This window comes from Heterocephalus glaber, unplaced genomic scaffold (assembly GCF_053883595.1).
Source record: "Heterocephalus glaber isolate CG9 unplaced genomic scaffold, H.glaber_assembly_v1.0 deba00000122, whole genome shotgun sequence".
In the NCBI taxonomy this organism is placed as follows: domain Eukaryota; kingdom Metazoa; phylum Chordata; class Mammalia; order Rodentia; family Bathyergidae; genus Heterocephalus; species Heterocephalus glaber.
The window spans coordinates 75,111,828-75,130,105 of NW_028258138.1; the positions used below are offsets into that span (position 1 = coordinate 75,111,828).

At 40.5% G+C, this 18,278-nt stretch overlaps 1 protein-coding gene and 1 pseudogene across 26 annotated transcripts in view; both read left to right on the forward strand.

The window, feature by feature from the left end:
* Nucleotides 1-5,544, forward strand: part of LOC147830496 (small nuclear ribonucleoprotein G pseudogene) — a 31,877-nt pseudogene extending 26,333 nt beyond the window's left edge. Inside the window, exon 1 of the transcript XR_015450662.1 lies at nt 1-5,544. This exon is cut by the window's left edge and continues 26,333 nt beyond it. The product of XR_015450662.1 is annotated as a small nuclear ribonucleoprotein G pseudogene (transcript).
* Nucleotides 1-18,278, forward strand: part of Kalrn (kalirin RhoGEF kinase) — a 698,268-nt gene that overhangs the window by 600,396 nt on the left and 79,594 nt on the right. For 18 of the 25 annotated variants that reach the window (XM_021259403.2, XM_021259411.2, XM_004835211.4 and 15 more), the window contains 2 exons: nt 15,861-16,144; nt 17,537-17,641. In XM_021259403.2, the coding sequence (XP_021115062.1) occupies nt 15,861-16,144; nt 17,537-17,641 (389 nt within the window). The remainder of the gene's footprint in view (nt 1-15,860; nt 16,145-17,536; nt 17,642-18,278) is intronic. The other 7 variants (XM_021259427.2, XM_087209487.1, XM_087209546.1 and 4 more) reach the window with 1 other exon arrangement.

Here is an 18,278-nt window from a genome sequence, read left to right on the forward strand (position 1 = left end):
CCAGCCTAATTATCCTCTGCCCTGTAGGATATGGCAATATTTACTGTGGGTCTTGTGCTATCTATGCTTACAAACAAACCTAGGTTTACATACTTGTAAATCTAGAATTTTCACCCTGGGCCTTCCCATCATATATGTCTCAGGCAATATTCAGAGTGAAAAATACTAAAGTTATTGCTAGAAAGCCAAAGAAAACAGTAATGGGTATGTAACCTGTGCAGAGAGATGTATTGAAATGTGTTGGTCTTACACAGCTCAAGCTGTGGAAAGCAGTATGATTTTACAATTAATCTTGTACCATCAGAGCTAAAATGAGACAAAAGAACAGGAAGTTAAAAGACCTTTCTGTTTCCATGGGTGATAGAGTTCCACATGGGTTTCTAGGGTCTTGTGCCATGGTGAACAAAGAATTGGGTGTGACATGCAACAGTAGGAAAAGGCAGCAGTTTGATTTAGGTGACAGTGCACCCAGAGTGAGTGGGCTCTGCTGGTGGAGAGAAAAATAACTGGATGGCTGAAGGGTTAAGAATTTAAAATGCTGCTGCGGAACTAGGGCTCCTCCCATTGGGTCTTCCAGAGCTTGAGTGATTGACAGGGTGCTGAGTCATGTCAGCTCTATCATGCATGTCCCTTCTCGTAATTCAGTTATAATTGGATGTATGAGATGCAGTCCATACGCATGAACCTTCCATGAGCTTCAAGTGAAGAGTTCTATAGGTCCTGCTAGAAAATCTGACACACATTCTCCTTGTTTGAAACCCTGGAATTTACCAAGGTGGACTCTGGGGTCTTTGTTTTTCTTATCTCTGCCTCAGGGTAGTAGGCCTTAGGACAAAGAGGGTCAGATGGCCCTGGGGCATTGCCCAGGTTCAGGTGAATGGAAAAGAGTGATCTCATAGCCCCAGTTGTACTATCTTTATTACTTCTGTAAATATCTAATAGATGTTAGGAATCTGTAGTTTCTTCTGATTTCAGTCATTGGAGTCAAACTTTCTAATACAGTATTATAATGAATAGGGGGTGGGTGGGAAGGAGTGGCACTTATTGACCATCTAGATAAAATAGGCGTGGTTAATTAGGACAGCTGGACCCTTGTCTCTCGGGTATGGTTGAGTGTAATCACTGAACTCCAGAAGAATGGATTAGAAATGAATTTTCCATTTTTGAGTTGTGCCATTTCATCAAGTATGGAAAGTGGTAGGCTACTTTAATAACATCCATCTGGGGTGGTCACAATCCACATAAGCCTCAGACACTAACCATACATATGTATACTGCAGTATTATTATACGCATCAGTCTTTATCCTGTCCACCACCACCGCTAACACACACACACACACACACACACACACACTCCTTGGAATCTCCAAAGTGATAAGTGAGTTATATGCTAATGAGTTGACTAAGCACTGGCAGCTCTCAGCATAGGGAATGGTCACCAAAAGACCAAGGCAGGATTAGAGGGTTGGGACTTTGAACCTCAACCCCTAACCTTTGGAGACAGGGAAGTAGCTTAAGATGAAGTTGGTCAATGATTTAGTCAATCATATCTGTATAATGAAGCCTCCATGAATACCCAAAAGAAGGATAGATTGCAGAGGGCTTCTGGGTCGCCTAACATGATGGGAGAGTGTTGTGCCTAGAAGAGGCATGGGAGCTCTGCACCCCTTCCCACTGCCCTGCACATCTCTTCATTTGAATCTACCTTTTTAATAAACAGGTACGGTGTTTTCCTGAGTTCTGTGAACTACTCTAGCAAATTCAGCCTAAAGAAGGCATTGTGGGCTTTTGTGGTTTTCCTCACAATAGATAGGCCACCTGTGTCTTCCAAGGTGTTCTTTTATCTTGCTTTTACCCAGCCCAAGCCTGCTCTACAGAGCCATTTTCTCTCTCAGTCTTCACTTCTACTTTTTCAAATAAACTTTGCCACTGCTAAGAGAAAAAAAGGTAATTTACACCTAGACATATAATAGTCAAGACCCCAGAAACCCAACAGAAGAACAAAATCCTATAAGCAGTGAGAAAACAAACAAATCACATACAAAGGAAAGCCCATCAGAATCACAACAGACTTTTCAACACAAACCCTCAAGTCAAGGAGAGCCTGGAGTGAAGTATTTCAAGCTCTAAAAGAAAATAACCTCATTCGCCGCCTGCTGAGCAAGTGCAAGGACCCGAGTTCGATCTCTGGTACCAACAACAACAACAAAAAGAAAATAACCTCCAACCTACATTGATGTGTAAAATTGTCTTTCAAAATCAATGGGGAAACAACATACTTCCATGACAAAAAACACCTGAGAAACTTCATGGATACCAAACCAGCACTCCAAACAATTTTAAACAATATCCTAGAAAAAGACAATGAGGGTCACAACTCCATGAGGCCCAACAGAGCAAAGTCATCAGGCCAGGCAAGAAATTAGGGCGAAAAGGGGGAAAAAATAAAAAATAAAAGAGCCAACAACAGGAAAACATGACAAAGCTAAGTCAATACATATCAATTATAACCATCAATGTTAATGGCCTGAATTCACCAGTCAAAAGAAATAGACTGGCAGAATGGATTAAGAAACAAAACCCAACAATATCCTGTATACAAGAAACACACTTAGACGGGTGCTGCAGATTCCCTTTCAAAGGATCTCTGAGCCCACAGATTAGACAAGATGAGCAATGCTCACCCTCCTGAGCTGAAAAAATTTATGGACAAGAAATTATCATTGAAATTAAAGGGTGGCAGACATGTCCAAGGAATATTGTGAGGGTTTGATTCCTTTATGAATCTTGTGATAGATGAATGTGTGGAGATGGCAACTAGTGGGCAACAGAACAATACTGGAATGGTGGCAATATGAGGAAATAGCATCATCATGTTGGAAGCCCTGGAATGAGTTTAAGTAACTGTCCAGCAGAGAAATCCATGCCCCTCTTCAAAGCACTAGTTTCACTATGACCGAAAATTGAGTCATACACATTTTCATATTAAATTTTTTGTTAAATAAACTTTTGTAATAGTCAAAAAAAAAAAAGAAACACAATTCAAAAAGAAATTCATAGACTGATTCTCCATGCGACAGTAACCCAGGAAAAAGCATGGGTAGTTCTGTCTTATTTGCAGACAAAGTAGATTTCAAACCAAAACTAATTAAGAGAGACGAAGAAGGTCACTGTATCCTTGTAAAGGGAACAATCCACGATGAAGAGATGACAATCATAAATATATATGCACCAAATACTAGTGCACCAAACTGTATAAAACAAATATTAATAGACATGAAAAAACAAATAAGCAATAATACAATTGTAGTGGGGGATCTCAATACGTCACTGTCACAAATAGACAGATTGGGCCAGGGATTTAGCTCAGTGGTTTCATTGCCTGGTGCGCAAATGCAAGGACCCAAGTTCAATCCCCGGTACCAAAAAAAAATAGACAGATCATGTAGACAAAAAATCAACAACGAAATTCTAGAACTGAACCAAACTTTTTAACAAATGGACTTAATAGATGTCTACAGAGTGTTCCACCCTACAAAATCAGAATACACATTCTTTTCAGCTGCACACGGATCATTCTTCAAAATAGACCACATGCTAGCTCATAGAACATGTTTAAGTAAATGCAAAGGAACTGAAGTTATCCCCTGTATATTATCAGACCACAGTACAATTAAATTGGACATCAATAGCATAAGAAACTGCAAAAACTTCACAAACACATGGAAATTGAATAACACTCTCCTGGACAACCAGTGGGTCACAGAGGAAATTAAAGAAGAAACTAGACCATTTCTATAATTAAATGGTAATGCCAGTACAACATACAGGAACCTATGGGACACAATGAAAGCAGTTTTATGAGGGAAATTCACAGCAGTGAATGCCCACACTAGGAAAACAGAGTGAGCTCAAATAATCTAATGCTGAACCTCAAGCTTCTAGAAAAAGGAGAGCGAGCCAGTCCCAGCACCTGGAAGGAAGCTCCCCACCTCCACCCCAGGCTCCTAGGGCAGAGAAGCTCAGCTGGTCCCAGCACCTGGAAGGAAGCTCCCCACCTCCATCCCAGGCTCCTAGGGCAGAGAAGCTCAGCCAGTCCCATCACCTGGAAGGAAGCTCCCCATCTCGATCCCAGGCTCCTAGGGCAGAGAAGCTCAGCCGGTCCCAGCACCTGGAAGGAAGCTCCCCCGCTGCCATCCCAAGCTCCTAGGGCAGAGAAGCTGAGCCACGTGGGTGCCAGAAGCACCCCCTCCCATGGAAATGAGAAGACACGTAAACAGGTCTCAAAAACAGACTTCTGGATCACCTACAGCAACCCCAAAGGGAAATGAGATGGAACAATCTGGTACTCAACCACCTGGACTCTCTAAACTGACAACAAAAGAGGATCTGGGAAAAATGAAATCAGAAATAATTACTCAGATAACAGCAAAGATTGTGCTCATGGTGCAAGACATGATTAATAAATCTAGAGAGGACACAGATTAAAAAAATAGAGGATCTGAGGAACATGATGGAATCCCAACATAGGAAACAAATGGAATCCGTAAAACAGATACAAACAGATTTCCAAGAGATTAAAAACTCCATCAAAAGTCTGCGCAGCAGAATGAACCAATGTGAGGATAGAATTTCACATGTAGAAGATAAGATTGCAATTAGTGAGGAGGAAAAGAAAAATTGCTTTAAAATTGTAAGGGAACACGAGAAATGAATCCAGCAGCTGCTAGACGATGCAAAGAAGAATAACATAAGACTGACTAGAGTCAATGAAGAAAGAGGAGAGAGTGCAGATGACATAAAAAAACTATGCACAGAAGTGATGGCAGAAAACTTCCCAAGCAGGGGAAAAGAACTTGACATACAGATAAGTGAGGCATATAGGACTCCAGCTAGCCTTAATCAAAAAAAATCTACACATAGGCATATAATAGTTAGGATTCCAGAAATCCAACAGAAGAATAAAATTCTACAAGCAGTTAGAGAAAAGAAACAAATCACATACAAAGGAAAGCCCATCAGAATCACAGCAGACTTCTCAATGCAAACCCTCAAGGCAAGAAGAGCTTGGAGTGATGTATTTCAAGCCCTAAAGGAAAACAGCCTCCAACCCAGATTGATGTACCCTGCAAAACTATCTTTCAAAATTGATGGAGAAATAAGATACTTTCATGATAAAGAGCACCTCAGGAACTTCATGAGTACCAAACTGGCACTCCAAAAAATTTTAGACAATACCCTAGAAAAAGACAATGAGGATCACAACCCCAGGAAACCCAGCAGAATGAATCCATTGGGCATGACAAATTAAACACAAAGGGGGAGAATCCAACAAAAAGAAAAAGTCATGGCAAGGCTTTTAAAATTTTTAACTTCATCTCCCTAATGAGTGTACAATTCAATCTTCTTATTGTACTCATTAGTATTTTTCTGATTCTAGAGTTGCACACCATTCCTTGTGCTATACTGACTATCATCTTCTTATGTCTATATTTTAATTGGGTTTATTAATGAGCTCTAAGAATTCTTTATATATTCTGGTCATAGGTTATATGTATTGTAAATATGGTCTGTTTAAGGACTACTTTTCATTTTAATAATGTCATTTAAAGTTCTAAATTTTGATGGAATCTCATTTATCAATTTTTTTCTTTTATACATCATGTTTTTTGTATCCTAGGTAGTTCTTGCCTACCCTGAATTCATAAACATTTTCCCTTATAATTTCTTCTTAAAGTTTTATACTTTTAGGCTTTCTTATTTAGGTTCATAGATCCCTTCAAGTTATTTTCATGTATGGAAATAAAGGGTTGAGGTTAATTTTTTATATACGGATACCAGGTGTTCTAGTGCCGTTTGCTGAAAACACTATCTCTTCCTTGGCTCTTGAATCCAGTTTACATTCTATAAAATGCTAATGTTAAATAATCTTTCAAAACTCAGTGGACCATATACGTGTGCTTCTATTTCTAGATTCTCTGTTTTATTCCAATGATCTATATGTCTTTCCTTACACCAACACTGCCTTGATTACTGTAGCTTTAGAAGAAGTCTTAAAATTAGGTACTAAACGTCTTCCAACACTGTTTTTGTTTTTGTTTTTAACTTTTCTAGGTCCTTTGTACTCCTACATAACTTTTCAATTTCAATATCCAATTCTTCATTTATAGCAAGTATACACAGACCTGAATTTTTATATATACCTTGTGTTTTCTAATCCTGCTAAATTCAAGTACAAGTTCTAGGGGCTCCTAGAGATTTCTTAGTATTTTCTCTGTAGATGATCATTTCATCTACATATAAAGATTTTGCTTCTGCCTTGCCAATCCTATCCTAGTTGTGTCACTTTATTGCCAGACTATTTTGGTGGGGACTAGGTTTCAAGGTTTAATGGACAGATAAAGAGTAAGCATATCTGCCCTTGTTCCCCACCTTAAGGAGAAAGCATTGTATCTTCTCCATTTATATAAGGCATTCTCGCTGGAAGTATGGAGTACATGTCTTTAATCTGTTGAGAAGTTTCTGTTCTACTTCTAGGGTCCTGATAGCTTTTACCATGAACAGCTGTACACTTTAGTCCAATACTTTTTCTCCAACTAGTGACAGGATCATATGACTTTTTCCTTTCCTCTGTTAAAATGATGACTTTTGGGGGTGGATCTTCCAATGCTGAACCAACACTGCCATTCCTATAACAAAACCACTTTCTACATCCTGCCAGATGTGACTTCCAATAGTTTGTTTTGTTAAACAAATTTCTATCTATGTTCATACTTTTTTCTTCTATTATCTTTATCCAGTTTTAGGATTAGCACAATGTTAGTTCCTAAAATGAGGGAGAAGTGTTCCTTCTTTTTTCTGCTTTAATTGTTTGATATAATTTGTCAGTTAAAATGTATATGAGCCTGTTGTTGTCATATAGGTAGGGTTTCAAGCTAGGAATATACTTTCTTTAATAGGTGCTATTCAAATTTTATATTTCCTCCAGAGTTAGTTTCATTAATTTGTCTTCCAAGGTACTTCTTAGAAGTTGTCAAATTTATTTCAAAAAAGATTTTTGTAATATGTTTTCTATATCCTTTTAAATTCTGTAAAATCTGTGGTAATGTCTCTTAGATCTTGATATTATAATTTTTAAAATGTATAACTGATATTGTGTAACAGGAAGAAAAAGTCTAAAAGAGCAGGGGAATTGGGAGGGGTAGGGGAAGGGAAAAAAGGGAAAGGAGAAAATATGAGAAGAGGAAAAAAATGGAAACAAGGTCTTTGCAAATAGGGAAGGGTGGAGGAGGTGAAGGAAGGGCAGGGGAAGGGGAAAAAAATAACAACCAAGATACTCATGTAAAGGTACAAGATCCTAATGATGAATGTAACTGTATTTTATACCAAAAAAAAGAAGAAAAAAAAAGAAAAAGGAGAGCAAGACAAACCCAAAGCTCCTACAAAGGAGGAAGTTATAAAGTTCAGAGAGAAATCTATGCAATGGAGACTAAGAACGATGCAAAAAAATCAACAAATTGAAGAGTTTGGTTCTTCAAAATAAATAAAATCGACAGACCCATAGCCAACCTTATAAAAAAAAAAAGGCTCAAATCCATGGAATTAGGAACAAAAAAGGTGAAATCACAACAGATCCAGCAGAAATCCAGTGGATTATCAATACCTACATCAAGAACCTGTACTCCAATAAAATGGAAAACACAGAATAAATGGACAGATCCCTAGATACATGTGAATTACCAAAGGTGAATGAAGAAGATATAAAAATTCTAAACACCTCAATTTTAATCAGTGAAATTGAAAATGTAATTTAAAAATTACCAACAAAGAAAAGCCCAGGTCCTGATGGCTTCCCTTTTGAATTCTATAAGAAATTTAGGGAAGAGCTAATGCCACTACTTCTCAGACTCTTTAATGAAGTTGAAAGGGAAGCAATACTCCCAAATTCATTCCTGGAAGCAAGCATTACTTTGAATCTGAAAGCAGAGAAAGACCCAACCAAAAAAGAGAACTACAGGCTAATCTCCATAATGAACATAGATGCAAAAATCCTCAATAAGATACTGGTACACAGAATACAGAGGATCATCAAGTAGATCATACCTCCTGACCAAGTCGGATTCATCCCAGGGATGTAAGGATGGTTCAACATTTGTAAATCAATAAATGTAATACACTATATTAACAGACTCAAGGACAAAAACCATATGATCATCTCAATAGATGCAGAAAAAGCGTTGGACAAAATCCAAACCCATTCATGATAAAAACCCTTTAGATGATCTTTATCTCAATCTGATAAAGGCTATCTATGAAAAACCAACAGCCAACATCATACTAAATGGTCAAAAACTAAAATCTTTCACACTAAAATCAGGAACAAGACAAGGATGTCCACTATCACCACTTCTGTTCAATATAGTTCTGGAAACATTAGCCACAGCAATTAAACAAGAGAAAGAAATAAAAGGAATAAAGATAGAAAAGGAAGAAGTTAAATTGTCATTATTTTCTGATGACATGTTACTCTACATAGAAGACCCAAAAAACTCTGCTAAAAATCTTCTAGACTTAATTGAAAGATTCGGTATAGTAGCTGGTTACAAGGTCAACACTAAAAAATCAATAGCCTTCTTGTACATAAATAACAGACTCACTGAGAGAGAAATTGGGGAAGTAATTCCTTTCACAATAGCATCCAAAAAATGAAATATCTAGGAATCAATCTAATGAAGGAAGCAAAAGACCTCTACCTTGAAAACTCCAGCACTCTGAACAAAGAGATTGAAGAGAATATAAGAAAATAGAAAGACATCCCTTGTGCCTGGGTAGGAAGTACCAATATAGTGAAAATGGCTATACTTCCAAAACTGCTATATAAATTCAGTGCAATCCCAATTGAAATCTCAACAGCATATTTCACAGAACTAGAGAAAGCAATCCAAAAATTCATTTGGAACCAGAAGAGACATAGAATAGCAAAAGGAATACTCGCTTCAGCAGTACATATTCTAAAATTGGAGTGATATAGAATAGCAAAAGCAATTCTAGGCAACAAAGACATGACAGGGTATCACAATCCCCAACATGAAAGTATACTACAAAGCCACTGTGATAAAAACAGCATGGTTCTGGCAAAGAAACAGACCCAAGGATCAGTGGAATAGATTAGAAGATGCAGATACAACTCCAGACATATTCAGCCACCTCATCTTTGACAAAGGAGCCAACTATCCTCACTGGAGGAAAGATAGCCTCTTTAATAAATGGTGCTGGAAAAACTGGATTTTAACCTGCCAAAGATTAAAATTAGAGCCATATTTTTCACTGTGCACTAAACTACAATCAAAGATCTAAATATTAAAACAGAAACACTAAACTTGCTGGAAGATAGGTTAGGTAGAATTTTTGAAGACACTGACATAGGAAAACACTTTATGAACAAAACCTCAGTAGCACAGGAACTAGCACAGAGAATCAACTACTGGGATCTCATCTTATTAAAAAGCTTCTACATAGCAAGAGAAACCACGAACAGAGCTAAGAGACAACCTACAATGTGGGAAAAATTTTTTACCACCTGTTCCACAGACAGAGGACTACTATCTAGAATATATAAAGAACTTTAAAAAATCAGACCCCCCCCCCAATTTAAAGACCCAGTTCAAAATTGGGCATCTGAACTGAACAGACATATCTCAGACAAAGAAGTAAAAGCAGCAAATAAACATGGAAAAAAATGTTCAACATCACTGGTCATTTGACAGATACAGATGAAAACAACACTGAGATTCCACCTCACTCCAGAAAGAATAGCTGCTATCATGAAATCAACCAATAACAAATGCTGGTGGGGGTGGGGGGGAAAGGAACCCTTCTCCATTGTTGGTGGGAGTGCAGACTGGTGCAACCACTGTGGAAATCAGTATGGAGATACCTCAAAAAACTAGGATTAGAAGTTCCATTTGACCCAGCTATTCCTCTGCTGGGTATCTTCCCAAAAGAGTTAAAAGAATCATACCTCAGCAATATATACACACCCATGTTTGTAGTGGCACAGTTTATAATAGCTAAAACCTGGAAACAGCCCAAGTGCCCATCAACTGGAAACTGGATAAAAAAGATGTGGGGTTTTTTAAAATATAAAATGGAGTACTACTCAGCCATAAAGAATGAGAAACTAGAGTCGTTTATAGCTAAATGGACACACATTGAGGCCATTCTCTTAAGTGAAATAAGTAGGACACACATGTGTAAGGACCAAATAGTTTCTCTGGTGTGAGAAACAAAATGTAAATAAGGATCAAAATGTATAATAGATAATGTGAAACAGGAAGAAAAGGTCTAAAGGGGAAGGGTGAGTGGGAGGAGCAGAGGAAAGGAAAGAAGGGAAAAGAAAAAATATGAGAAAAAGGAAAAATGGAAACAAAGTCTTTGTAAATAGGCAGAGGTGGTGGGGTTGAAGGGAGGTCAGGGGAATGGGGAAAAAACAAGAACCAAGATACATCATGTAAAGGTGTTAATTCCAATGATGAATGTCATCATATTATATACCTAAAATGTACCAATAAACTTAATGAATAAAAAAAAGTATTGTGGGAACCCCAATTTAGATCCAATAAGCAGAAGCACAGTAGAATAACCTGGGGCTTATGACTGGCACCTGAAGGGGTGGGGGGATCTTGAAGCCCTCAACCTAGGCATCTGACACTGTCTCCAGGCAGATAGCACCAGCGTGGAATTGAATCAGGAGCCACCCTTCTGCTGACCGCTGCAGAACTGATTGTCAGCTTGGTGTATGGGGGAACAACCCCACATCTGGTATCAGAGCCTGGTAGGAAAAGAAATTGAGTTTGTTTTTTCTACTCATATACTCCCTGAGGCCCAGGCCCAATGCTTTCAAGGACGCTGTTTCTGGTATCTGGGGACACCAAACCCACAAAGCTAATGGAACCATCTTCTCTTTTTGTCGAGGAGGTACTGTATAGTCCTTCTTTACTTCCAGCTTCCTTTGAGGGCAGTGGAAATGAGGCTGAATCAATATTTATGATTAGAAAAATAGTAGATGGCAGTGCTGTATTGGCAGCTGTAAAGCAAGCATTAGCCCAATCCCATGTTTACACTCTGTGATCATTAGTGCACAGCATGTGCTCCTTTCCAAATAGTTTTGCAAATTTTACACGAGACCGATGAAGCTTCTTAGTCGTGTGTGGTGGAGCAGCCCTGTAATCCCAGCACTTGGGAGGCTGAGGCAGGAGGATCACTGCAAGTTCGAGGCCGTCTGGGCCAAATAGTGAGTAACTTGGAAATGGGACCAAGGATTTAGCTCAGTGGTTCTACCACCTGCCTTGAAAGCACAAGGACCCGAGTTCAATCCCAGTACCAAAAAATATATATAATAATAATTATCATGGTACAAACACCCAATGGTAAATGTAAATGTATTGTATACCTAAAATGTACCAATTAATATATAAATTTTTTTAAAAAGTGACTTGGAAATGGTCCTGTCTCAAGACAGAACACTAACTAGAGGATGAATCATAAATTGCTTCCTACTCTTGGATTCCCATTGCTTTGACCATGATTGAATGGCTCCAGTTATTTACCTAGAATAAACTTGAAACAACAAAATTGAGAACACCTTGATTTGTTTTTTTAAACTATAGCTAACACTCTTTAATATCCTACTCTCATATTCTTGCCATTAATTTATGCAGAAAGCACAAAAGCAGGACCAGATGACAACAAAGGAAGAGAAGTAGTCATTCCAAGTTTGCATTTGTGAATTTCAGAGCCAGACTAAGATCTGCCTTGAAACAAAGAACTTAGTCATTTCTTGCCCAGTGACAGAAAACACAGTTAAAGTGGCTGGGCCTCTGGTTATTCTGTCACAATACCTGTTGATAAATCTTAGAGCTTGGTGCATCCTAGGGGCCTGGGAAATGAAAAGCCTCTGCCTTTTATCACAGCAAGATAGCAGAGAAGCCCTGCTCCTGGAGATGTTTATCGCCAGGGTTCTGAGGACAGGAGTTCGACCCATACCAACACTTCAGAAATAATGTCAACACACCCAAGACCACAGCCAGCAAGGAATTTTCTGAGATAAGATTACAGTTTTGTCCTTAAAGGGAGGCCAACCAAGTCAGTGGATATTCCCTGAACAGCAACCCTGTAGATTATCCTTCATACCAGGGAATTTTAGGGGCTCAGTTTTGTGCTTCTAAATTCAAATACTTTGCTGTTGTTTTCCAAAGTATGCACAAAGCCCTAGTAATATCTAAAGAAGTCCTAGTGGGGTCAGGGTCTAGCAAGCCTGTGCTTGGTGCCCACAATATCAGCCAGTGGTAAAAGCTGGACACAAGTCTCTGTTGGCAAAAATATTTGTTGATCTTATTTCTTCTCTGTCAGCTTCTTCTAAGCCAGAGGGCCTCCATGGCCAGACTAGACTTACTTCTAGTCTAGTCTAGGCAAAGTCACTGTAGAAAAAGATGACTCAGTCTTTGAGTAGTGTGAAGAGCCATGATGATAATTTGTTTAGATATCTAGTCATGTTTGGTTTAAATATCAGTATGCAAATTGGCACTATCAGACAACTACATGGGTGAGATGAAGCTGGCCAGGTGCTTTCCTGAGACCATGTTGGTGTGGGGAAGAACATGTGAGATACTCTGCCTTTAATTTGTCATCCAGACGCTAGCGACATCATTTGCTATGAAATGTCCCACATTCATTCCTTTGTATTCCCTGCACACAGCCCTTGCGTGACCTTCTGGATTTTAATCCTCCCTTCCCAGGGCTGTGCTGTCTATGATTGCCAGATTAGTTTACAAAATGAGCAAAAAGCCATCTTTTTTTATCATGTTGTGTCCCAGTGGAGTCTCATAAAGTTCCTATTCCTCCACTTTAATCAAATGTCTTCTTGTATCTTTCTATCCAGCTTCTCCTCCATTAATCTTTATTTCATCCAAAGGACCGCTCATGGGCTGGTTAACATACATTTCAATTTTTCTATCTCTGTGCTTTTGTCCCTGCTGTCCCTTCCTTTGGGAATTGCTTCCTCCCTTTTCTTCTGTTCAGCTACATGTCTTCCATTAAACCTCTTCCAGCCAGTCCTGCCCACACAGATCTGACCTTCCTCTGAACTCTGCTCATCAGTTTGAGCCCACACTAGCCCTCTAGCAATTAATCATAAATGAATTTATCTTTCAGGCTCTGTGTTGCCCTTTCGTTCTTTTTTCTCTCCCTCTCCCTATCTCTCTCTACTTTTGCGTGTACTTATATGTGTAGCTATCTAGGCAAAAGGTCTACAAAAATAAAACCTGTGTCTCTATACCTTGAGAACACACTGTCTAGTACCATAGGTGCTCAGTGGCATTGTTACTGGTTAGTAATTCTTGCTTGGCTCTTTGGCTTTTGGGGGGGCGGGCAGTACTGGGGATTGAACCCAAGGCCTTGTACATGCTAAGAGAGCTCACTATCACTGAGCCACATTCCCAGCCCTTTTAAAGTTTTTAAATTTTGCAACAAGGTCTCACTGAGTTGCCCAAGCTAGCTTCAAACTTGTAGTTGTCCTTTCTTAGCCTCCAAGTAGCTAGAATTATGGCATCTGCCACATGCCCAGCTTGCTTGGCATCTTGATTTGTGTGCTAATGTTCCCGTGTTGCTGTACAACTTGTAGAAGTCTTAGAGTCCTAAATTTCTCAACCCTCATAGGACCAAGAATAGCATCCCTGAACAATAGGATCAGGGAAGATGCTGAAGGAGGCTTACAAAGCTTTCTTCTGAATAACTCAAAGATGTTCTATAAGCCAGTGTAGGTGGAGTCTAATACCGATCTCCCCAGAATTGATGGGTTTCACATTACAGGCACTTGGAGCAGACTAAATAAGTTTTGCCTGGCATGCTTTTCCTGCATTCCACATCTGTCCTGGGCCTTTTAGCCCCTCTGCCCCACCAGAATAGCTTGGCTTGCCCGGACCTTCCCTTCACGCTAGCCTCCCAATCTGGAGAACCTGGAGATCTGGCCAGGCATTAAGGGTCCAGGGCTGTGGTTTAGTTCAAATCTGACTGTCTGGCATTCAGATCTCACGGTGCCCCTAGGAGCTCCATATCCTTGGGCATGACTGGTTTCCCTAACTCTGCATTTTCATCTTCTGTAAAATGAGGATAATAGAGCTCCTCATGGAGTTGTCATGAGAATGAAATTATGTAGTCCATGTAAAGTGCTTAGGCTACTGCAAATACATTATAATACTGAAAATGGCATAACAACTTATAAACAATATGCTGATTTCAACCATTTAAAAACAAAACAAATTCTTGATCTCTAATCACCATCCTTTTAAAACAAAACAAGAATTTTCTACTCTGTTTTCCTCCTCTCTCCCATTCTCTGGCATTCTCTCTCATCAAGTGAGCCCCCTCTGTTCCACTACAGCTGCTTTTTTGCAGAGTCACCAGTGATTTCCATGTTGCTAAGTTTAAGACTTAATTCTTAGATCAGTTCTGTTGACCCATCAACCAGCATTTAACACAGTTGATTTCTCCTTCCTCCATAAAATGCTGTCTTTCATGCAGCCTCCAGGAGACCCTGTCTTCTGCTTATGTACCTCTTCTCTAGCCGCTTCCTTGTACTCTCATCTCCCTGCTTCTGCTTCCAACTTCCATATCCATATCTACATCCATATCCATATCCATATCCTCTGATGACCTCACCCAGAGTCATGGCTTTCAGCATCATTTCTATATTGACAGCCCTCCAGTCATCTCCAGTTGACCGGCACTTTCTCCCCTGAGCTCCAAACTTGATAAGCTACTATTTAGCTTCTCCATTCAGATATCTAACGGGCTTCTCAAAGATGTCTTAAACTAAACTCCTGTCTTCCCCTCCCAAACCTGCTTCTCCCAGAGTCTTCTGCATTTCAGGAACCTCATCCTAATAGCTGTTCAAGTCGAGAGCCTAAGTTATCCTGACTTCTTTTTTCATATCCCATGCACAGTCCATCAGAAAACCCTGTTGGCCCTAGTGTCAAAACAAATCCAGACTCTAGTCTCTTCTGATAACCGCTGGTACTGCTTTCCTCCAACTACTAACATCTCTTATCTGGAGTAGTGTGGCAGCACCCTCATGAGTCTCTCTATTTCCAGTGTTCCCAGTATGGGTAACAAATAATACGTATACTTTTTCAAACGTACGGCAGATTGTGTCACCTTAACTCAGAGTTCTGATGGGTTTTCTCCCCAGGTAAAAAACAAAGGCATAATACTGGCCACCACTGCACATGGCCCAGCCCCTATTGCTTTTGACCTCTCTTACTGCTCTCCTGTTGTACACTCAATTGAAGCCAGCCCACGCACACCCCAGGTCCTACCTGAGGGCTTCTGTTTTTGCCCTTCTGCCTGCCTAGAATGCCTTTTGCCAATGGTTGCACGGTTTATCCCTTGCTACCATTAGATCTAGGCTCAAATACAAAGTCATAAGACTTGCCCTCACCAACTATTTAATTGTATTCCCTACTCCCTTCTCCTGCTTTCTGTCAATATGGCTCTTCTCACTATCTCTGATACTATCTAGTTTACTTATTTTATTGTTGTCATATTCTATTATATGTGTATCGCATCAGAATATAAACTCCATGGAGGCAGGAGGTTTTGTCTTCTGTTTCCACAACACTTGCCATGGTGCCTCACATATTAAAACTGAGTGAACATCATGGCTATCCTTTACTGGAGTTGACAGCTGAGTCTAACCTTCCGACTTGTTCCTGGTCTCCTGAGGATGGAGCTGTCTTATTCCCCAGCCTGCCTTAACTGCCTCTGACCTGACTGTGTCTGTCTGTCTGTTCTTCCTTCTCAGATGCGTATTCTCATTCCTCCAGTGAAAACGGGGGCAAGTCTGAGTCTGTGGCCAACCTGCAGGGCCAGCCTTCTCTCAACTCCATCCACAGTTCCCCTGGTCCCAAGCGCTCCACCAACACCCTTAAGAAGTGGCTGACAAGTCCCGTGCGTCGGCTCAACAGTGGGAAAGCAGATGGAAACATCAAAAAGCAGAAGAAAGTACGAGATGGTCGGAAGAGTTTTGACCTGGGATCTCCAAAACCTGGGGATGAGACGACCCCACAGGGAGACAGTGCTGATGAGGTACTTGCTAGGGCCTGAGCCTTCTGTCCAGAAGGGACCTCTGACATGCTTCCTTCACAGCTCTAGAATCTAGCCCAGTTGTGGCACACGTGCTACAGTGGGCCATTTGTGTCACTGAAGGCTCTAAAACGTTCACTATTGCTGATAGCCCGTCTTAGTGTCCAATAGTTTGTCATCTGGAGCCTCTTTGATTAGAGTCCTCTTTATTCTTGAGACTTGGACATTTTGATTTGTGTGAGCCATTCAGGGACTGAGATTATCCAGCAGACAGAAACCATTGTGCCAGTTTTGGAGATAGGAGCCTGGCCTGAGGCAACATAGTTGGTCATCTTCCTCTATTGAGGACTGTATCAAACTGGCCAGACCTGTTTAAACTAAGAATGATACATTCATTTTACTCTGAAAACAGTAGATAGCACTTCTCATTACTCAAGACAAGTGTCAATTCTGGGTCACTGCAGAGGGGAGAGCTATGATGCACAGATGAAGGTTTCAACTTAGCAAGGAACTATCAAGAGGACAGCCAGTGACGGATAGGCTTCCTGAGAAGCAGCGCAGACAATGCAAACCCATACTAGAATGACCCAAGAGACCTCTTAGCCAAGAGGTTAGTCTGAGTGATCTTGGAGGCTCACAAAGCTGAGATTCTATAATCAAAAATATATGGGTTCAGCTGGGTGTGGTGGCAGATACCTGTGATCCCAGCACTTGGAGCCTGAGGCAAGAGGATTGGGCAAGTTCGAGATCAGCCTAGGATACATAGTGAGTTCAAAGCCAGCCTAAACATACATGGGGTATGTTTTGGTTAAGGATGAGATTCCTGTTTTATCTGTTTTATTCCTGTTTTATCCTACTGTAATCCTTGATGAGGCTTGGAGATTCTTCCTGATGTGTAACCAGACTTCTTCTTGTAATTTTATACCACCTGCCATGTTTCTCTCTGGAAATGGCAGAGCCTAGTAACACCTGAATTGTGGTTTAATAGCCTGTCAGAGAAGTTATATTCTCTGGCCACCTTTTTAGCTCTTTTTCTTTCTTTTTTTTTTTTTCAGTACCAGAGATCGAACTCAGGCCCTTGTGCTTGTGAGGCAGGTGGCAACACCACTGAGCTAAATCCCCAGCCCTTAGCTCTTTTGCTTTCTAATCAGTTAGATAGCTTTTTTTCTTTTGTGGGGTGTGTGTGTGTGTGTGTGTGTGTGTATGTGTGTGTGTGGTCCTCAGTATCCTTTGAAATAGGCAAGTAGGTCCACATTACAGAAGAGGAAAATGCAACCAGGAGGATGGGGTGTGTTGAAAGAAAAACTTTCCTCATGTACAGTACTTTTAAAATGTCAAGCTCTGAGCTATTGGCATCTGTGTGAAACAGTGACTAATGCTGCTCTTTTGTTCTAGAAGAGCAAGAAAGGTTGGGGTGAAGATGAGCCAGATGAAGAGTCGCACACTCCCCTCCCTCCACCTATGAAGATCTTTGACAATGACCCCACCCAGGACGAGATGGTAGGACCTCTGCTTTCTCATCAGAAAGGGCAATGCGTAGCATATGGGACTTCATTTCGAGTGTGATGTTGGGGCTGGGGGGAGTGGCACTCTTTCTCCTTTGGTGTGACCCACGTGGGTCCAGTGATAGGGATTCTGTGTTTAGTGGGTGCCCTCTTCCCAGTCCTGGAGGTCTGACTTCATTCTGGGCAGTGTAGGGTGTGGGGAGAATTCTTAAAGTGGGAATCTGGCTGGGGTCTCATCCTGTTGATAAAGGCTCAGTCTTTGGAGATGGCAGATCATAAAAGGAACTATTTGTCCCAAAAAGGAATCTGTGGTGGTGACCAGTTTGTTGTACCTGACTGTACAACCTTTTAGTTGTCTTCCCTATGCTCAGCTCACAAATTTGATTGTGATGCCTTCAAGTCAAGCCCAGTGCTATTAAAATTCTGCAGTCATAGCCCACAGGGTAGAGATGCTGCTAAGGGGAGGTTATTGTCGAAAGAAGGCAAGTATAAAATGCCACAGGGCCAGGGATATAGCTCAGTGGTGCCACGCCTGCCTGGCAAGTGCGAGGTCCTGAGTTCGATCCCCAGTACCACACACACACACAAAAATAATAATAATAAAATGCTAAATTGCCCAAGTACTTTGTTTT